The 21158-nt window shown below is 43.5% G+C and overlaps 1 protein-coding gene across 2 annotated transcripts in view; it reads left to right on the plus strand.

The window, feature by feature from the left end:
- RPS6KA5 (ribosomal protein S6 kinase A5) overlaps positions 1–21158 on the plus strand; it is a 178490-nt gene that overhangs the window by 129414 nt on the left and 27918 nt on the right. For both annotated transcript variants that reach the window (XM_027571517.2, XM_027571516.2), the window contains exon 7: positions 1705–1808. In XM_027571517.2, the coding sequence (XP_027427318.1) occupies positions 1705–1808 (104 nt within the window). The remainder of the gene's footprint in view (positions 1–1704; positions 1809–21158) is intronic.

Raw genomic sequence — 21158 nt, forward strand, 5'->3', positions numbered from 1 at the left:
TTGCTGTATTAGTAATTTTCTCCAAATAAGGAATTTTGACTATTTTTTATTCCTCATCTTCCCTTCTCCCACATCCCTTTTCAAAATCCCACGTATTCAGTCCAAGTATCTTAAGTGTGGAGAAACTTTGGAGTCCTTACTAATACTAATCATATACTTAAAGCCTGTTCTTCAAGTTGGTGTGGTATTGGTTTCAGGCCATATGATTAGGAGTCTGATTGTTGATCTGTATCATCTCAACAGCTGCTTTTAAATCCAATAGCAAAACATTCTGAGGGTCCTGACTCCGGTGGCAGTAAAACGGCTTGTATAAATAAAATAATTGAATTGCTGGTTTCATTTACTGCATGGTATTCTTTGAAACTGTTGTCCCCAACAGTTTAATAGGAATTTATAACTGTTAAAATTTGAAAATTACCTTCTAAGACCTAATGTAACCGATTTTTAAGGATGGAAACCTTATAGAACCTACTAGAATTCCTGTATACCTGAGTCTGGAATATAGCTAGTCAATAAATACTCTTTCCTGTTCGTGGAACACCTTGATGACTTTGAGGTAATTAAATGTGACAATATATGCAAAATGCTTATTAGTGTACCTGGCTCCACACTGTTCCTTTTATGATTGCAGTCGGCCAGATCATGTTTTATATGTCATCGTTACGTATTTTCTTTAAAATAGCTCTAGGTTCATAAATTTTGCATCATCTCTCTGAAATCTTTGCCCTGAAATTTGGAAGCAGGGTTAAAAATTTTAGCACCCAGTTAATATCTCTTGGTGTAAGCTTGTGTATTCAACAAATATTGAAATCTTGATTTGCCTAATTATAAAAGAACTAATGTCAGCGTTCTTTAAACTCGGCTCTCAGTTCAGGTAACTGCATTTATAAGTTGCTTTCCAATTTAGGTCTCATCTTATTTTATATTATTTAAGTATCTTCATGTTTCCCACAATTGAAGACTCACATTAATGAAGATGTATGTGATTGGTCCTATAAGAAGAATTGAAAATTTAGGTGGTTATGAAATATGATACCATTAGATGGGATTTTTTTATTTTTGTTCTTTGAGTTCGAGGAATTTCATAATATTTATTGGCGCTAAATAGTTAATAAAAATACTGGATGTTCCTTTTCTTTTTCCCCATCATAAGTCTAAAGATTTTACTTAGAGTTTTTAATATTTGGGGTGCCTGGGTGGCTCAGTCGGTTAAGCAACCGCCTTTGGCTCAGGTCATGATCCCGGAGTCCCAGGATCGAGTCCCACATCGGGCTCCCCACTCAGTGGGGAGTCTGCTTCTCCCTCTGACCCTTCCCCATCTTGTGCTCTCTCTGTCTCTTTCTCTGTCTCTCTCTCACTCTCAAATAAATAAAATCTTTAAAAAATTATAATAAAATAAAATTTAAAAAAAAATTTTTAAATTAACCAAAATAAAACCATTACTTAATGATTTAGGAAATAATGAAAACACTTTTAGCCCCTTGATTGACTTCACTGTGTTTAAATTCTATTCTGAGAATACCCGGACATTTGTTCTCTAAATGTCTTTCTTGCAAGTGCTTCATTTAATATTTCTTACACAGAAAGCTATATACAAAATCTTTTTGTTAAAATATTTTTCAAACATATAGTTTTATTCTGTTCATTTTCCTTTCTTATAAAATATATATTCATATTCTATAAAATGATATTATTGTTTTATAGGCAGTTGACTGGTGGAGTTTAGGTGTTCTAATGTATGAATTACTAACTGGAGCATCTCCTTTCACTGTTGATGGGGAGAAGAATTCCCAAGCTGAGATATCTAGGTAAGATTTAACAAAATAAAATAAATGTATTGTTTTCTCAAAGAAACTTATCAAATTTCTGAAATTAAGGCTGATAGAAAAGATAATCTTTTAAATGAGGGTAGACAAAATAATGTTCAAGTGGTAAATTTCCATTTATATTCATATAGAATGTAGATATATAACATTTATATTTCTTTATATTTTATGTGCCCACTTAGATCTTAAGTCTCAAAAAGATAGTGTCAAATTTTTTATGCAATCCAAAGCACTTCATATATTATCTTAACCTAGCACATCATATATTGAGAAGTGTATTTGTTCGACATTTTTTCCCTACTGTATACCGAATGTAATTTCTTTGCAAATAAAGAAAAAGTAGTGATGTTTTCCACTCACGGATATATAGGCTCAATAGAAACAAATACCATAAAATCACCCTCCTGTAGGTTACCAGAGTAGCTTATTCTATTCTTTTCTTCATAGCTGCTGTCACAATTGCAGTGTTTCGTATGTGTTCATAGTTACATGATTCACGTCTGTCTGTCCCACTAGATTGTAAGCTCTGTGAGAGCAAGGTGCATGTCTGGCTTTGACCTTCAGGATTGTATGCTCATGTGCCGGCACAGTGCTTCCTGTGCAGAATTCAGTAAATATTTTTGGAATGAAATGGATTAATGAACAAATAAATGAACAGTGATAAAACATTATACTGATTACTAGTTATGTTTTTGTCCTGTTTTTACTTGAATTCTGTAACTTTGAGAACAGATTTGACATTAAATAATTAAAAATTGAGACTTCCACCAAGATGGAATAACAGGGACCCGATTTACTTTCCTGCCTGGAACAGTTTTTAAAATGGGCAAAATATATGAAACAGCACTATCGAAGACACTGAACATCTAGCAGTGAAGGACAGTGAACACAGAGAAAATAAATGAGGTGAGCCCTCTGATTGCCCAGCTTACTGCCTTGAGAGAGTATCCAGGCTGCAGCACAGGGAGGGGAGGCCCAGGCAGAGTGGAGGAGATGGAACTGAGTCCAGGAGGACCAGGCAGCTAGAGTTTGCAGGGCAGAGTCAGAGAGACGTCCAGAGACTTGCAGAAGGTACCTCTTGGGTATTCAGTGAAGTACTGATAAGCACTCGTGTGTGAGGGAGCTACTCAGTATAGTTCAGATGTGATTTCTCTCTAAACTGATCTATAGATTCATCACAATCACAGTCCCAGCAGGCTGTTTTGGGGGTTTTTTTGTTTTGTTTTCTTTTGTTTTTCTGTAGAAGTTGACAACCTAAAATTCATAGAGGCATGTAGAGGACATAGAAGAGCCAAATCACCTTTGAAAAAGTAGGCCAAAGTTGATTTCAGGCCTTATAAGCTACACTGATTAGAACACTGTGGTGTTCGTACTGAGATATACAAATCATCAATGAACTAGATTAGCAAGTCCGGAAACAAAACCACACAGATATAGACCATTGTTTCTGTTTTTTGTTTTGTTTCGTTTTGTTTACAAAGGTGCAAAGTCAGTTTGGTGGAGAAAAGATAGTCTTTTCAGCAAATGCTAGAACCATTGGCTATCATATGGGGGGGAAATGAACTTCAATAAATACTTTGCACTTTATAGAAAAATTAAAAATAGATCATAGACCTAAATGTAAAATCTAAAACTACAACATTTCTGGAAGAAAACATAAAGGAAAATCTTTGTGACCTTGGGTTAGGCAAAGATTTCCTAGATTGGACACAAAAAGTGCAATCCATAAAAGAAAACACTGATAAATTGGACTTCATCAAAATTAAATACGTGTGCTCTTTGAAGGAAACACAGAGACTGGAAAGACAAGCCACGAAGTGGGAGGAAATGACACATCCTTCCTCTGATAGATGACTGGTATCCAGAATACATAAGGGACTCTCAAAACTCAAGGCGAATAAAAGCCCTCCATTTTGAAAAATGGGCAAAAGATTTTAACAGTTCACCAGAGAAGATCTATGAGCGGCAAATAAGCAGGCGAAAAGATGACCAATATCATTAGTCTTTAGGGAAACGCAGACTAAACCACGGGGAGATGCTACTGTGTGCTCACTGGAGTGGCTACCAATGAAGAGTCAGATTATAGCAGGGTTCTCTGGAGGAACAAAACCATTACGGTTCATATATATATATATATATATATATATATTTATATATATATATATATATATATATATATTTAGGGGATGTATTATAAGGAATCAGCTCACATGATTATGGAGGCTGAGAAGTCCCAGAATCTAACGTCTGCAAACTGGAGACCCAGTCCTGAGAATAAGAGGAGCCCTGTGGGTGTAAATCCCAGTCCAGTGGCAGAAGACCAGCATCCTGTGTTAAGCAGGCAGGCAGCAAGGGCCTGAATCCTCTCTTCCTCTGCTTTTTTTTTTTTTCCTCAGGCCCTCAAGGGATTGGTTGCTGTCCACCCACACTGGGGAGAGGATTCTACTTTACTGAGCCCACCAATTCAGATGCTAATTTCATTGAGAATACCCTCACAGATACACCCATGGCAATGTCAAATTTGGGCAACCCATAGCCCAGTCAAGTAACACTTTGGATTAACCATCACAGGTCCACCCCTGTTGGTTTGGCAGCCATGCACATCTCCTTAAGCTGAACTTAATCTCGAAATAAAGACAATAACGAGGTCATAATTCCACCAAACGTGATACAGCTATCCTACATACAATGGAAAACCCACTAACCCCTTACATAAAATCCTTAAATGATGTTCGCTTTTCTTGAAATCCCGTAACTTAGATACTGTGATAAAAATTAACAGTACTTAAATGTCATGATATAAAGTCAGTGCATCTTGTCTTACATGATAAAGGAATAAGAGGAAAGACAACAAAGACATATTGTAACATATGTATTAAAATGATTTATGCACACGTATTCCCACACAGATACACGCATAACAAGAGGAGGAAATACAGCAATTTTTGTAACTGGTTTTGGGGTCATAGGTGGTATTTATGACTACCTTCTTCCACTACCAACTCTGTATTTCCCTCGTCTTCAGCAAGTACCTTGTGGAATGACCCAGACAGTCATTCCTGAAGAATCTGGGCCTTTAGTACTTCTGCCTAGATTGGGTTGTTAGAGTTTTCAATTGACCTTAATCACAGGGCATGGTAATACTAATAGATACCCTGAGGGATCTCCTGTATTTCAGCCACTCTTCCTTACTTTCATTGTGGAGTAGTAGTCCAATTTCCCCTTAGTAGTGAGGATTGATCACACCAGCCAGCACGAGAACTCCCTTTGCTGTTGATTTAGAGGCACAAGGAGCCCAAAGTAGTTGGGTGGCTGTCTTAATTTCCAACTCAATGGAATCATTCATGTGTGCCTCTTGGTGGAAGCATTCCTTTTCCTAGAACTAAGACCTCTAGGCTAGCAAAGCATAAAGTCAGGGGAACAGGAAGCAAACATTTTGCTAGTGAGTCACTTGGGAGTACTAGTGAGTGGCGCCATTCCCAGTTCCACCCCATGATTTCTGGGTCCATGAATCCTGGTAGGGGAGAAACTGCACCATATATTGGATGTGGATTCAGAGCATTTGCAGCCTTCTGGAGAACCTTGCTAGAGCCCTGAAACATATTGTCACCTAGATCACACTGTATCTGTGTCTTCAAAAGGCCATTCCACTGTCCTATCACACCAGCTCCTTCAAGATGGTAGAGAACTTGGTAAGCCCAGTGAATTCCATGAGTGTGAGCCCACTGTACACTTCTTTTGCTATGAAGTGAGTTCCTTGATTAGAAGCCATGCTTTGTAGAATACCATGACAGTGCTTAAAGCATTTTGGAAGTCCACAGATGGTTGTTTTGGCAGAAGCACTGCATGCAGGGAAAAGTAAATCCGTATCTAGAGTAAGCATCTGTTCCAGGTAGGATGAAACATTGCCCCTTCCGTAATGGAAGCAGTCCCAGGTAATCAACCTACCACCATGTAACCGGCTGACCACCCTGGGCATTGGTGCCATATTGGGCACTCAGTGTTGGTCTCTGCTGCGGGCAGATTGGGCGCTCAGCAGGAGTCATAGCCAGGTCAGCCTTGGTGAGGAGAAGTCCATGCTTCTGGGCCCGCACATAACCTCCTTCCTTACCACCACAGCCACTATGTTCATGGCCCACTGTGTGATGATAGGGTTGACTGGAGAAAGAGACTGACTGGTATCTACGGAAGAGATCATCCTATTCACTTGATTATTAAAATCCTCCTTGCTGATGTCACCCTTTGGTGAGCATTCACATGGGACACAAATATCTCCACATTTTTTCCCCCATTCAGAGAGGTTTACCATGTACCTCTTACTCATATATCTTTGTCAACCAGACTTCCTTGTCACCAATATTCTTTTTTTTTCCTTTCTTTCCTTTTTTTTTTTTTTAAATAACGTAATGTATTATTTGTTTCAGGGGTACAGGTCTGTGATTCATCAGTCTTACACAGTCCACAGCGCTCACCATAGCATATACCCTCCCCAGTGTCCATCACCCAGCCACCCCAACCCTCCCACCCCCCTCCACTCCAGCAACCCTCAGTTTGTTTCCTGAGATTAAGAGTCTCTTACGGTTTGTCTCCCTCTCTGGTTTCGTCTTGTTTCATTTTTCCCTCCCTTCCCCTATGAGCCTCGGTCTTGTTTCTCAAATTCCTCGTATCAGTGAGATCATATACTTGGCTTTCTCTGGTTGACTTATTTCACTTAGCATAATACCCTCTAGTTCCATCCACATCGTTGCAAATGGCAAGATTTCATTTTTTTTGATGTCTGCATAATATTCCATTGTATATATACCCCACATCTTCTTTATCCATTCATCTGTTGTTGGACATCTAGGCTCTTTCCATAGTTTGGCTATTGTGGACATTGCTGCTAGAAACATTGCGGTGCAGGTGCCCCTTCAGATCCCGACATTTGTATCTTTGGGGTAAATACCCAGTAGTGCAATTCCTGGGTCATAGGGTAGCTCTATTTTCAACTTTCTGAGGAAGCTCCATACTGTTTTCCAGAGTGGCTGCACCAGCTTGCATTCCCACCAACGGCGTAGGAGGGTTCCCATTTCTCCGCATCCTCACCAATATCTGTCGTTTCCTGACTTGTTAATTTTAGCCATTCTGACCGGTGTGAGGTGGTACCTCATTGAAGTTTCGATTTGTATTTTCCTGATGCTGAGTGATGTTGAGCAATATTCTAATCTTACTTCTTCCAAGTCCCTGACCATCCAGCCAAACCATTGGCCACTGCCCATTAGTCAGTGTAAAATTGCACGTCTGGCCATTTCTCCTTCCAAGCAAAATGAACATCCAGGTCACTGCTCCAAGTCCTGCCTGCTGGGAAGATTTCCCTTCACGGTGTCCTTCAGGGATGTGCCAGAAAGGAGCTATAGCGCTGCAGCTGTCCACTTTCGGATGATGCCTGCATATCATACAGAACTCTCTGTAAACAAGGCCTGAGTCTTCTCTTCCTTTGTCAGCTATCATAGGGAACCACCCATGAAGCCATAGATGCAGACTGGGAGAGAGGAGGCGTTGTAGCGGGAGCAGGGAGGTTGGGCATCTGGGTCGCTGGTTCGTGTAACTTGTGCCTTCGGGACCTGCTCAGGCTCCATCTCGTGTCTACTACCTCCACTTGATGAGGGAGTGCTGCTGATGGATCAGATAACACCCCATATATGATGGGCATCTCAGGTCTCATGGAACTTGGGGGCCCATGGTTAAGTGTTCAGTCTCTGTTTAGGCCCAGTAGCAGACCAAGAGCTGTTTCTCAAAAGGGAAGTAGTTATCTGCAGAAGATGACAGGGTTTTGCTCCAAAATCCTGTGAGTTGGTACTGCAGTTCACCTATAGGGGCCTGCCAGAGGTTCTAAAAGCTTCCCTTTCTCCCACTGGCACCTCAGGCACTATTGAATCTGCTGGAACATACGGCCCGAGGGGCAGAGCAGCTTGAACAGTAGCCGGGACCTGCTGCAGAGCTTTCTCTTGTTCTGGGCCCCACTCAGCAGCAGCTTCTCAGGGCACTTGGAAAACAGGCTGGAGCCCTCCTCCCAAATGAGGACTGTGTTACCTCCACGATCCGAAGAGGCCCGCTAGGCATCGTCCCTCTTTTTTAATTGTAGGAGGGGTCAGATGCAACAACTTATCCTTCACCTTGGAAATAGTATCTTGACATGCCCCATACTACTGGACCCCCTAGAAGTCTAGAGTAGTTTCTACTTCTTGCTCACCAGGTCCAATCAGCATAAGGTCATCAGTATAACAGATCATGTGTGATACAGAAGAGAAAGGTGATCAGGAGCCTCAAAAACAACTAAATTAGGACATAGGGCTGGAGAACTGATGTACCCCTGAGCTAGGACAGTAAGGGTACATTGTTAGCCTTGCTAGCTGAAAGCAACTCCGTCTGGTGGGCCTTACGGCCAGTGATGGAGAAAAAGGCATATGCCGGATGAATAGCTGTGTACCGGGGTGTGTGTGTGAATTTGCTCAAGCCCCGAAACCACATCTGGTACAGCACTGCAGTTGAAGTCCACCACCTGGTTAAGTTGATGATACTCCGGTGTCCTCTCCAAGATCCATCCGTCTCCTGCACAGGCCCAACAGGCAAGGGGGTGGCTGGGGATCACCACTCCTACATCTTTCAAGGCTCTGATGGTGGCACTAATCTCTGCAATCCCCCACGAATGCTCTATTACTTTCAGTTTTACGATTTCCCTAGGTAGAGGCAGTTCTGGTGGCTTCTATTTTGCCTTTTCCGCTATAATTGCCTTGCCTCCGCAGGTCAGGGAACCAATGTGGGGATGGTGCCAGCAGCTAAATCTGTCTCTTCTGATTATGCATTCTGGAACTGGGGAAATAACCACAGGATGGCATCAGGGACCCACTGAAGCCACCACGAGTTGGAGCTGAAACTCTACTTGTCACCTGACCTCCATAAGCCCCTACTCTGGTGGGCCACAGTGATGTTTGGGGTCTCCTGGAATTAGTGTCAGTTCAGAGCCAGAGTCTGGTAGTCCCCAGAAAGTCTGGTTATTTCCTTTTCGCCAATAAACAGTTCCTCTGATAAAAAGCTATAGTCCCCTTCGGGGAAGGCCGGGAGAAAGATTCACAGTATAAATTTTCAGGGTCCTTCCTGAAGGCGACCCACCTTCCCCTTCATTCAAGAGCTTCTGGGGTATGTAAACTGGCTCAAGTGTGGGAATCGATTGAGGGGCCGTTGACTGGGGGAGGGCAGAGGAGACGACAAAGGGACACCAGGAACCTTTGGAGGGTGGTTGGGTATGTTCCTCTGTTTGGTTGTGGCAGTGATTTCACAGGTGTACACGTACGTCAGAACTTAACAAAGCATACACTTTGTGTGTGGGAAGTTTACTGTGCATCAGTTTTACTTTAATAAAACTGTTAAATTTTTCTAAACATACCTATTATAGGACAGATTAGGAAGGAAATAATTTCTCACTATTCCAGTTTACTTAATTCCAAAGTGATCAGTAATATTTCTTGTTAAAGTCATTAACTTAAAATTTTTTAATATGACTTTGCTTATTTTAAATGGGCCTCTTAACAGTTTGGAGATGCCTCAGAATTATAGGAAAACTTGGTCATGGTCTTGAGCATTTGGGTCCCTTTGCAAGGTCATATCTGTCATGGTGACAGGTGCAAAGGGCAGCCTTAATCTGACAGCATTAAATAGAGCCTCCTCTGACTGATTCCCCACTCTCTGAGTCCACGTCCACAAGCAGTCTGCTTACAGTTTTTCTTTCCTTCATAGGACTGCCTACAGGGAGGTAATATATTGCTGATTATGATGGCAGGAGTATTCTAAACCAAGTGATGTTCAAATTTAAAGTGCTTTTATTTTATTGCCTTTAGATCAATCATTTGGCATTCTGGTTTTAGAAAGAGAAAGAGCCTGAATCAGGGTGTCTAAAATCTTGAAACTAGAACATACTTTTCAAGAACTTAAATAGGATTCTTGCCCTTTAACCAATTAATTATCCATTTTGTCATGTTGTTAATTTTCTTTAAAGCTTAGTGTTAACCTATGATTACATGGTTTTTGGTTGTTACTGAAATTTGTAACAGTGTAATAATTAAATTATCCTACACTACCTTTTCCTTTCAGGGTAATCATTCTGGTTGTCTTTCCTGGTGTAAAGTCTTTCATAGTCTGTTCTTTTAAAAATATGCACCATTCAAAATATATACAATGGGATATTATTACTCAGCCATAAAAGAGGATGAGATTTTTACCATTTGCGACAACATGGATGGACCTAGAGGGTATTATCCTATGTGAAATAAGTCAAACAGAGAAAGACAAATACCATATAATTTCACTTATATGTGGAATCTAAAAAGCTAAACAAACAAACAAAGCAGAAACAGACCCATAAATACATAAAACAAACTGGTGGTTGTGGGGGCGTATAGAATGGGCAAAACAGGTGAAGGGAATTGGGAGATCCAGGCTTCTGGTGACAGAATGAATAAGTCATGGGGATGAAAGGTACAGCGCAGAGAATATGGTCAGTGGTGCTGTGATCCTGCGTGGTGACACAGGGTAGCCACACTTGGGAGGAGCAGAGCATAGCATACAGACTTGCTGAATTCACTATGCCGCACACCCCAAACTAATGTAACATTGTGTCAACTCTCCTGCCATTAAAAAAAAAAACACATAAATTTAAAAAGGGAAAAAGAAATGTACCATTCTGATAAATGCATCATTATCTTGTCCCCTGTCTTAATTAGCCAAGGGTGTTTTTCTCATCACTGAATTCTTCATGTTTGTGATCTTCCCTGAATGCTGCATACTTTCTAGAGCTTTTTTTTTTTTTTTAAAGATTTTACTTATTTATTTGTCAGAGAGAGAGAGAGAGAACACAAGCAGTGGGAGTGGCAGGCAAGGCAGAGGGGGAAGCAGGCTCCCTGCCGAGCAGGGAGCCCGATGTGGGGCTCGATCCCAGGACGCTGGGATCATGACCTGAGCCGAAGGCAGCTTCCCAACTGACTGAGCCACCCAGGCGTCCCCTTTCTAGACTAGCTTTTACTTGAGCTGCTTCAAAATAACAGCATATCCAAGTTATCTACCTGCCTGTAACTGTTAGGTAGCCTAAAACCAGAATAAGAATGTTTCTCTGGTATATCAAATCTTAGAATACAGTAAGAATTTAGAAGGAGAGGAAAACTTTCTCCCTGCCGTAAGAATCCCTTCAACAGGGTCCCCGTGGTCCCCTCCCTTCTGTGTGAGTGCCATCAACGAGCGGATGGCCCAGGCATGCAAGGTACTTTCAGGGAAGCCCCTTCCATTATTGAACAACTTCCTTATATAAAATCCTGCCTCCTTAACATAAGCTGAAATCCACTTCCTCTAACCTCTGCATGTCGATGCTGGTCCCATCCTCCAGTGGACATATCCATGTTTCCTCCAGACATTGCTTTAGGGATCTGAAGATAGTTTTATTAACGATAAAGCTTTTGTTAGCTTTTCTGAGTCTGTCTTATTTTTATTTCATGTACATAGCATGTGCTTTTCTTACTTGTGTGTCTCCCGCTAGCTTTTATTTGCTTTCTGTGTAGAACCCCTTCTTTCAGGCTCTGGGTTACTGCTGCATGCGAAGGTGTCCATCCCACCTCTAGTATCTCTTGTTGGTTCTTCTGGCCGCCCCTCGTCCTTCACTGGCCTGGGGCTTTGAATCCTGTGTCCTCACCTGAGAATCAGGATACAGAGGGTCTGTGTGCAGTTCTTCCGTCCTCTCTGACAGCATTGTGCCTCATTTTCTCTGACTTTGAAATGTCGAAAATATTTGCCATGAGGTGTTCATTTGGCATTTCACAATCCGTCAGTAAAATATGCTTTGTTAATGTGTCTCATTGTACTGTTATAAGCATAATGTTATATAAGTTCAGGTCTCGGTGTTATCAAAATAATAATAATATTTGCTGTACAGTTTTGGTCAGGGGTTAGCAAAACTACAACCCGCAGGTGAGCTCCCTTCCTTCTGCCTGTTTCTGTGTGGCCTGTGAGCTCTGAATGGTTTTTACATTCCATGTTACATTCTTGAGTGGTTGAAAAAGTCAAAAGATGAACAGTATTTTCTGACACGTGAATATTATATGGAATTTGAGTTTCACTGTCCATCAGTAAAATTGTACTAGAACACAGCCATGCTCCTTTATTGGAGGATCGTCTCCGGCTGCTTTGGGGACCACTGCAGCAAAGGTGAAGAGTTGCCCCAGAGCCTGCATAGCTTACAAAGCCTACAGTATTTATTGTCTGGCCTTATATTGCTTATTCCTTATCCATTGCTAAGTAACAAACTGCCTCAAAACTCAGTGGCTTAAAACAACATTCATTGACTGTCTCAGAGTTTCCGTGGCTGAGGAATCTGGGCACAGCTTAACTAAACCCTCTACTTCCGGGTCACTCACAGGCTGCAGGCGGAGTGCTGGCCGGGCTGTAGTTCTCTCAAGGCTCACCTGGGAAAAGATCTGCTTCCAAGCACGTGTGTTTGTTGGCAGGATTCGGTTCCTCTGGGCCATTGGACCGAGGGCCCCCGTTCTTGGCTGGCTGTCAGCCAAAGACCACCCTTCAGTGCCTCACCAAGTGGGCCTCTCTGACTTGGCCGCTTGCTTCCTCAAAACGTGCGGGCAGGAAGGGAATGGAGAGGGTCTCCAGGAAGGGGGCGGGGGGGCTGTTTTGTAACCTAATCGTGAAAGTGGCATCCTGTCACCTTTACACACAGTATTGTTTATAAGAAAGTCACTAGGTCAGGGGCGCCTGGGTGGCTCAGTCGGTTAAGCATCCACCTCTTGGTTTTGGTTCAGGTCGTGGTCTCAAGGTTGTAAGGTGGAGCCCGGCATCGGGCTCCGTACTCAGCGTGGAGTCTGCTTGAGATTCTCTCTCTGCTCCTCCTGTTCATGCCCTCTTTCTCTCTAAAATAGTTAATAAATAAGTCTTAAAAATAAAAGAAAAAGAAGTCAGTAGGTCCTGCGCATACCTGAAGGGAAGAACTAACATGAGGGGGTTACTGTGACTACAGGGAGACCGTGATCGTTGGAGACAATCTTAGAGGTGTGCCTCCCATGGGTCCTTACAGAAAGTTTGCTGACCTCCGGGTTAGGTAACTGACTTCTTAATTGATTAATTGTCCTCCCAAGGAGTGTCTCTCTTTAGGTAATTACTATAGTGCCTTGATTTTATGTGTCATAGTATAGTCTTCTAAAGCAAAATTAAATTAGTAATTCTCTTGGATTCTTTTATTCTATCCATGTCGATTAGTCATTAACACCTTGAATTAACTCATTTGTATTTTTTAAAATTGTCTGCTTATAGATGTCTTGCTTTTAGAGTTATGCATAGAATAACTATAAGAAACATCATTATTTCTTACCCTGTTTTAAGAGCTCGTTTCCCACCCCACCCCCCGGCTTTCATATCTTTCTTACATTTTTATGATAAAATCCTTAATCAGCATATTTTATAAAGCCTTCTTGATTCCCAGTGTGCTATTCATTTTTTCTTTTCTTCCTCATTTTAGGTATTTGTGTACCCATTAGCAGCATCTGTGTTGGGAGGTTTTTTCCCCTAGTTACCCCCAAATCCATTAATGTTCCTCACAATAGATTTCATCTACACATTCTTCCACATGACACAATTGCAGCAGCTGCAAGGTAGAGTCCAGTGATGAGAGGGGTGTAGCAAGGAGAGGAGCGGGGTGGAAATGACCCTGCCCTTGGTACTCATATTTCTCAGCTTTCTATCTTACTTCCTCTCAGCATCCTTTAGCTCAGTTTACTCCTGCTTCCCTTGCATAACATGTGGGGATGGAGCTGAATCATACTGTATTATTAATTTGCCCTCTGAAGCACTCTCGAGGGGGGTCGAGGGTTTAGAGCCCTGAATAAGATGTAAGAATAGTCCTTCCAGCCACGGGGAGAGCCCATCAGAGGCGCTATCAGAATGGTTAGCATTTGGGGGTGCTTCTCAGTCTGTCAGTGCTCCCCCTGAGACCTGGCCTTCTGTTGTTCCTGTGAGGCCCTGTTTAGGCCCTTCACTGCCCCCTCTGATTACAACCTCAGCCAGTTCTCCACTGGTCCCGTCAACCTGAAGTCGAAAGGGTCAGCCTCGTCCGTACCGGGAGAGGCTGTGGAGGTGGCCTTCTGCATTCATGACTCAGTCATTTAGTTCCATTTGGAGTAATCGTACTGTTCTTTATGGGCTCGTGGTTCTCTCTGGCCTACCCAGAAGGACCTCATCCTTTTGGAAGATAATCTTGGCTCTGTACTCTAGCTCTTTGCTCTGACTCTGGCTCTTTTCCGTTTAGCAATCTCTTTGAAATTCTTTGCATTTCACTCCTCTCTTGACTCCATACTGCCTTAGTTTATTGTCACATGCAGTCTCTTGGTCCCAGGGAACCCCCGAGGTGTGGTTCTCCACCCTCTCCCATCCCTTTCATCTTGCCCATTAAGGAAAGGTGCTTTATTTTTTTTTTTTTAAGATTTTATTTATTTATTTGTCAGAGAGTGAGAGCACAAGCAGTGGGGAGCGGCAGGCAGAGGGAGAGGGAGAAGCAGGCTCTCCGCTGAGCAGGGAGCCCGATGCGGGGCTGGATCCCAGGACCCTGGGATCATGACCTGAACCGAAGGCAGACGCGCAACCAACTGAGCCACCCAGGCGTCCCAAGGAAAGGTGCTCTAACAGAATAGTGGAGTGGGTGAAGTAAAAGCTTCCTGAGCATTGTCTGGGTCACAGAAAAGAGTGGAAGGGAAGAGGGACAGGGATGAGATCTGCCAACAAAAACCACAGTCAGTGTAGTGGGGTCCCAGCTTTAGCCTAGACTGCACCCACCCTGCGATTTAGACACGTTCAGGCATGTCTGACAAACCGGTCTGGTAGATGCACTGGGCATACTCGAGTGCAAAGGGGAGGAGGCCAGCCAGAGCAGCTCGGTTCCCAGAGGCCTTAGCCATCGGGCTGGGGGGCAAGGCACGGTCATAGTCATATCCATCACTTTTAGGGAGAAGATGCTGTATGTTGAAAAGAAAAGAAAGCTCTTTTACCAAAATCTTTACAAGCTCATGCACACATCTTTACTTCCCCGAACCACCCAAGGAACAGAAATGTTCTCTCTTGTGCTCCAGAAGCCATGACAGGAGTGAGCGCCCCTCAGGTAATTTGTGAGGCAAAAGAAGGAAAAGAGATGCTGAGATGTGAGAGTGAAGGAGAGTATTGCTCACATTAGACATGCCCTGGGGGCTCCCAGGAGTTACTGGCTGAGAGTTTGAGCAGAGTTACAGATTTTGCAGGAGTAGGTAAAGAATCTCATTTGATGATCCTTACTGGCAAGGTCTAGGGAAATAACGGGGTAGGTGGATCAAGGAGAAATGCAGTGACAGCCAAAGGGAGGTGTCCCCTCTGGGCATCCACTGTCTCAGAGCAGGCACACTCCTGGGGACGAGCCGCACTGAGGGCGAGGCTCACCCGGGCACAGCTGTGCCCCAGCCGCCGTCTGTGCCGAGAAGTCACACACCTTGTGTCCTGGAATCCTTACAGCCCTGGAGGACAGGTAGTGCCGTATGCTTGCTTTACAAACGAAGAAACAGCTTATCTTGCCTCAGGACTCAGAGCTACGGGAGCTGGGCCTGGGGTCAAGTACAGAGTGACTCCTGGGTAGTTGCTTCTTGCTCTCCCAGGGCGCACGCTTGACTCTGTCCTGCTGTTTTCTATCCTAGTGGGGCGGGTGCTTATTGCAGGTAAGGGACGGGAAGTGCTGGCCTGCAGACAAGAGGGGGACCGATGAGTAACTTTTACCTCGGAAGGCAGAAGAGAGAGATACAGGCAGACTTCTCGTCCTAGGAAAACTTACATACTGTCTGGGAAGATTGGGAATAAACAGACGACAATTCATAATACCAGGGAGTTTTGAAAACTAGTGGAGTGTTAAGATGCATGCTGTGGAAGTACAGAGGTAGCACGGACCCGTGGGGACTGGGAGTGTGAAGGAAGCAGCCATGCAGGCTGGAGAGACCGCACGGGCCGGGCCGGGAGGACCCACCAGCTTTGTGGAGGCTGAGTAGAAAAGAGGGCCTTTCCGATGGTGGGAAATACCCACAGGGGCCTACTCATGGGAGCTTCAAGACTTCCTGGCCTTGTTGCCACGCTTGCGTGCTGTTCTCTGTGGGTTTGTGATCTTGTAAATGAAGTTCATTTTATTGCTCCTATTCTAAAAGTAATGTTCACTCTAGTGTAAAATGTGCATCATAACCCCCAGAGACAAACACTGCTGATATTTTGATATATTGTGCTCATACTAGAAATACAGTTTCCTATTTTCCAGTTTTTGCTTAAAGTTTTACACATTCTCCAATTACAGGCTCTCTGTAAACATAATTTTGCAATGGCTATGTAACATAACCATTGAATAGATATACCACAGTATTCTTAACTATTTAGAGTAAGTGAAGTTGGCTGGAAACTCCTCCTAACTCAGGCAGGCATATGAGTAATCCTGTAATTCTGGGACCGCACGGGAACCAGGAAGTGAGAATCAACAATATTAAGTTATGAAATAGGGAAGATTGTGAACTTTGAAATGGAGGGCAAGTAGAAATAAACAACCCAAGAGAAGGCATGCCATCTGTGAAAATGCAAAAATGTTATCTGCAGGCCTCTGTTGAAACTGAGGAAGAAAGATCCTGAGTGAGCAAGGTATCATGAATGGAAAACAATCAGACATTTATTCATTCAGGAAATATTTGTTGAGGGCTTGCTGAGTGCTAAGCAGTTCTCTAGGCCCCAGGAGAAAAGCAAGGAACAAAATTGCTTTTTTTTCAATTTTTACGATTTTATTTATTTGTCAGAGAGAGCACACGAGCACAAGCGGGGGAGCAGCAGGCAGGGGGAGAAGCAGGTTCCCCGCTGAGCAGGGAGCCCGATGCGGGACTCGATCCCAGGGCCCCAGGATTGTGACCCGAGCCGAAGGCAGACGCCCAACCGACTGAGCCACCCAGGCGCCCTGAAAATTGCTTTTTTTAAAAAAAAGGAGTCCCTATTCCCTCAAGAGTTTACATTTTAGTTGGGAGAGAGAATTAATTGACAAATATATAATAGTCTTTAGATTCCATGAAGCAAAAAGAAAGGAGAGGGATGAAGAGGCTGGGTATTTTGTCAGGATGGTTAGAGAAAGATGCTCTGATAAGGTGACAGTTGAGCAGAGACCCTAGTGGAGGGAAAGTGAGCATTGCCCATCGTCCCGATACCATTGTTGAGACAGTTCCTTATTATGTTTTAGTAAACGTATGAAACACGTGCGATGTTTCATAGGCTCACTGTTTCCACATTTTATTATGAAAATGTTATTTCTCTTAGAGTGGATACGCGCCTACCTGCTTCCGCCATGATTCTCCCGTGACTATTTGACCATCCTTGCTTGTTCTGTGCCTACCATCCATCCATCTTGTTCCCCGTCATAGTTTTAATTCTAGTCTTGGTGTTCACACCCTTTAATCCATATATTCTTAAGCTCATCAGTTGTGAATTTCTTTGACCACAGAGGGTCTTCAGAAACATAACATTCATGAATAGAATGAGATTGTATATTCATTTTTATATTATAGATTTAATTTTATTTAATTTTTCTTTTTTCATGTAATTCCTCAATCCATTTGGAGTTTATTTCGGGTTGTGGTATAAGGCATAGGTCTTGCTTTGTTTCAGTATTTCCCAAATAGCTGGTTTCCCCAACACATTTGTCAAACAATGTGGCATTTCCGATGTTGGCTGGTCCCTTTTCAAAAACAATGTAAGTTTTGTGTATGTGCCTGGATATTTTTCAAGTTGTCTCCTCTGTTCATTTGATTTGGCTGTTGATTTATTTTGCTAGCACCTCAGTTTTACAGTTTTGTCTTGTAATACCATCTGTGTAGTTGTATGTAATACCATAACGTGTAGTTAACATGTAGAATCCTTCCCAATTATTTTATTTTTCAAAATCTTCTTAGCTCTGTTATTTGCTTATTCTTGGAAAAAATACTAAAATCATCTATGTTCTAAAACACCTGCTTAAAATTTTAATTGGTATGTATATTTCTTGATTTATTTGAAAGGAATCTTGCCTCATCTTTAAAACAGGGATAATACTCGCTGCCCTTGGTAGGATTATTGTATGGATTAAATGATAACAAACACAAGAAGTGTTTACCATGATATATCAACGCAGAGCCTGTTGTGATTTTACAGAGAGCTCTAAGGTTTATTTGGGCCCTGCTCCATGGCAGTTCTTCTGGAGTTTCCCAGATTCCCTTTGAAGCTAAAAAGAAAGAGCTCTGGGCTACTACCAGTTCAGAAATCAAGCACATTTGAAGGTAAAGGGGAAGCGCACCTGAGCTATGTCTCCCTCCTCTTCTTGCAGGGTGTTCTGGGATGGTCACGACTAGCACCAGCTAGAACCAGCATCCTTCACCCACATCCCCCATTTCTGCAGTGCACATTCTGTGCAACTGTATTAGTCTAGGCTTCGGATTGGCATTCACGCTCACAGGTCACAGTGGGCTGGAATCTGGCGCCAGTTTTACTTAGCTTTTGAAGATACAGGTCAGGAAACAGAGCATGAGCACGACAACATCAAACACCTCTTCATCAGCGGTCCTTCCCATCACCTCCTCCTGGCTTCCCAGCCCACAGAAGACACACTCAGCCATTAGTGGTGAGACCAAGTGGGTGGGTGTAAACCACACCAGCATGGGAAGCTCCGCACAGGAACTATATCTTAAAACTCCCCCGTGCACAGCTTCCAAGCGCCCCACCCCCCACCCCCGCCCAGGGACACCCTTGGGGTAAGAGATAACACCCAGAAACTTGAGTTCTCTGAGTTTTAAATAGTCCTGTCTGCTCACACCCCTCAGGGGTAACTTCGCAATAACCAGGCACAGCTGTCATTTCACATTTATCTTGGCGCAGTACGTTTCAAGGAAACAGTATAAGAGGAAGGTAAATCCCAGATCATCTTCCGGTGGAGAAAAGATTGAAGCCTGCTGGGGGCTTTCTCCTCACCACCCCACCCACTCCATTTCTGGCCCTCTTCCTGGCCCTACAGTTCTCTGCAGGATTAGGCTTCAGAACCTCTCCACGCACTAAGCAAACCCTGTGCCACTCTGTGTACCAAGACAACAAGAAGCCTAAGAAGTGTTCCTGCTGTGGTGTCTCCTTCTGCGGGGCCCCTGTTCTCTCCTGCGAGCTGGGTGGATGCTCGCCATTGCCTGCTGGACCTCCCACCACTGCTTCTGGCCGTGTTAGCTTCTCTCCGCAAAGGGAAGTTCCGGGGCCATCACCGGCGATTCTTCTCGTTCCCTCGTCAGCCGCGTTCTCAGAAATCCCTTCACATTTCCACTCCGTGTCTTCCCATCCCTGCCTCGTCCCCATCTAAAACTCTAGTGCCCGGCACCTGGCACCTGCCACACACCTCCGTAGCTCGCTGACGCTGTTTGTGTGCCCAGACCGCCACCCCAAGTTGTGCACAGGGTCTCTTTCTGCCCCTCTTTACAGTTTGGCATCTCGGTGGGGCCACCCTGTTCTCTCTACATCTCTCCTTTTGTGGATGAACCCGCCACGGCTGACCTGACCGACTGTTGCTTTCCCTGGTGCGGAGTAGACTTCCAGTAAAGGCCAACGACTCGGGTGTAAGAAGTAACAGACATGCAGGATCGGTACCCTCAGACGGTGGCGGCTGAAGTGCTTATTTCCATAGCCCGAGTCAGCAGAAGCGGATGTCAGCAACGGCGTGTCTGTTGCCTGATGCTTTTACACAAGAAGGTCCTGCCTGCAAAAAGTACATTCAGGGTGGAGAAAATGGAAAAGTCTGTACTTACTATTCCCTGAGAAACAGGGTGGCCAGTGTCTCTGCCGGATATGCCTGTGCCTGATCTGAGGAGAGGATCGTCTCTAACGCCGAAAACCCTGCCGAGCAGTGAGCCATGGGCGTGTACTAAAGAATCAAAAAGAAAAAAAGAGTACTGCTTATTTTTTTCCCTTGTTCTGCCAGCGTTTCCTCGCGTCCCCAGGATGGAGTGCAAGAAGTCGGATTAGATTTGAAATGAACAACACTGCTGGAATTTTCAGTCCAAAACCACTGATCATTTCCCTGATTCTTGGTGGCGACTGGCTAAGGTTTTCTCTGTGGCGGCTCCAGCAGGAGGGAGTCTAACGGTAGCGCACATAGGTGAAGCATTTGCTACGTCGCAAGGGCAGTGCTAAGCCCTGTTCATCATGTTTTCACCCGTGTAAGCGCCACCATACCCACGTGAGATTAAGGAAACCGTGGTATTAAGGAGGTTAATCAGCTATCTCAGAGTCATACCACCAGTACTCCCCAGAGCCAGTTTGAATTCTGGCTGGCCCCAGAGTCCATGTTCTTACCAGGCTGTGCTTTTACAAACGTGTTACCTGATTTTGTTCCATAACGGTTATTAATATTTTAATACACACCAGGCAATCATTTTGCAAATCCAAACAAAGGAATAACTATTCATCTCCATGTATACCGTGTTAAGCTTCTTAATTTCAATTTGTCCCCTTCATTATCCCTTCTCATTATTGATCTTCCTTTTAACAGGGGCAAAAGGTACATTTGGTTGGATTGGTTTCTTCCATGACCTTAGAATAAATTCAAATATTTCATCAAGAACCTTGATTATCTTGTTTACCTTCCATAATAAATAGTAGATGTTATCTTTGAGTTCCTTATAGGGCTCACCTGCCTGTTTTATAGTAGCAGATAATGAAGCAGGTGCTTCCATCCCATGAAAAGCCCCAGGTCTGGTGCTCATTTCAGATATTAGGAGTGGAGCCATGTCCAAGTGGCTCTGACTCTCTGGCTTGGCCTGCCTCCGCTCCCCCTTCCTGCTGGGCCCTGCTGTTCACTGGCACACAGGGAAGGAGAAGAGAGGCAGGTATGGTTGGAGTTGCTTTTGTCCTTTCGAATCTGAGGGCTGGATTGACTTCCCTGAGTTTATTAGGAGTTGTTTCCGTTGGGAAATCTTTCATCAGAATCAAGTCCATAGATGGGAAGTCCCAAGTCTTCATATGTTTTTTTCCAGTTAAATATTTGGGATGGTGGCTTCCCACTAGGAGTGCCTTATACTGAAAAATGATCCAACACTTTTTGTTTCTGCTTTTTTAAGTTTCAGAAATTTGATTTCATGGTATCTCGTTTTAAATACTTTCGCTCCGTTTTTCACGTATAGCTCAGTTTCAAAGTGTGTTGCACGATACTTGTTTTGCTAAGAATACTGTCACTATAACTTCATCCTCTGGTTGTTTTAATAG

This window comes from Zalophus californianus, chromosome 6 (assembly GCF_009762305.2).
Source record: "Zalophus californianus isolate mZalCal1 chromosome 6, mZalCal1.pri.v2, whole genome shotgun sequence".
Classification (NCBI taxonomy): Eukaryota; Metazoa; Chordata; class Mammalia; order Carnivora; family Otariidae; genus Zalophus; species Zalophus californianus.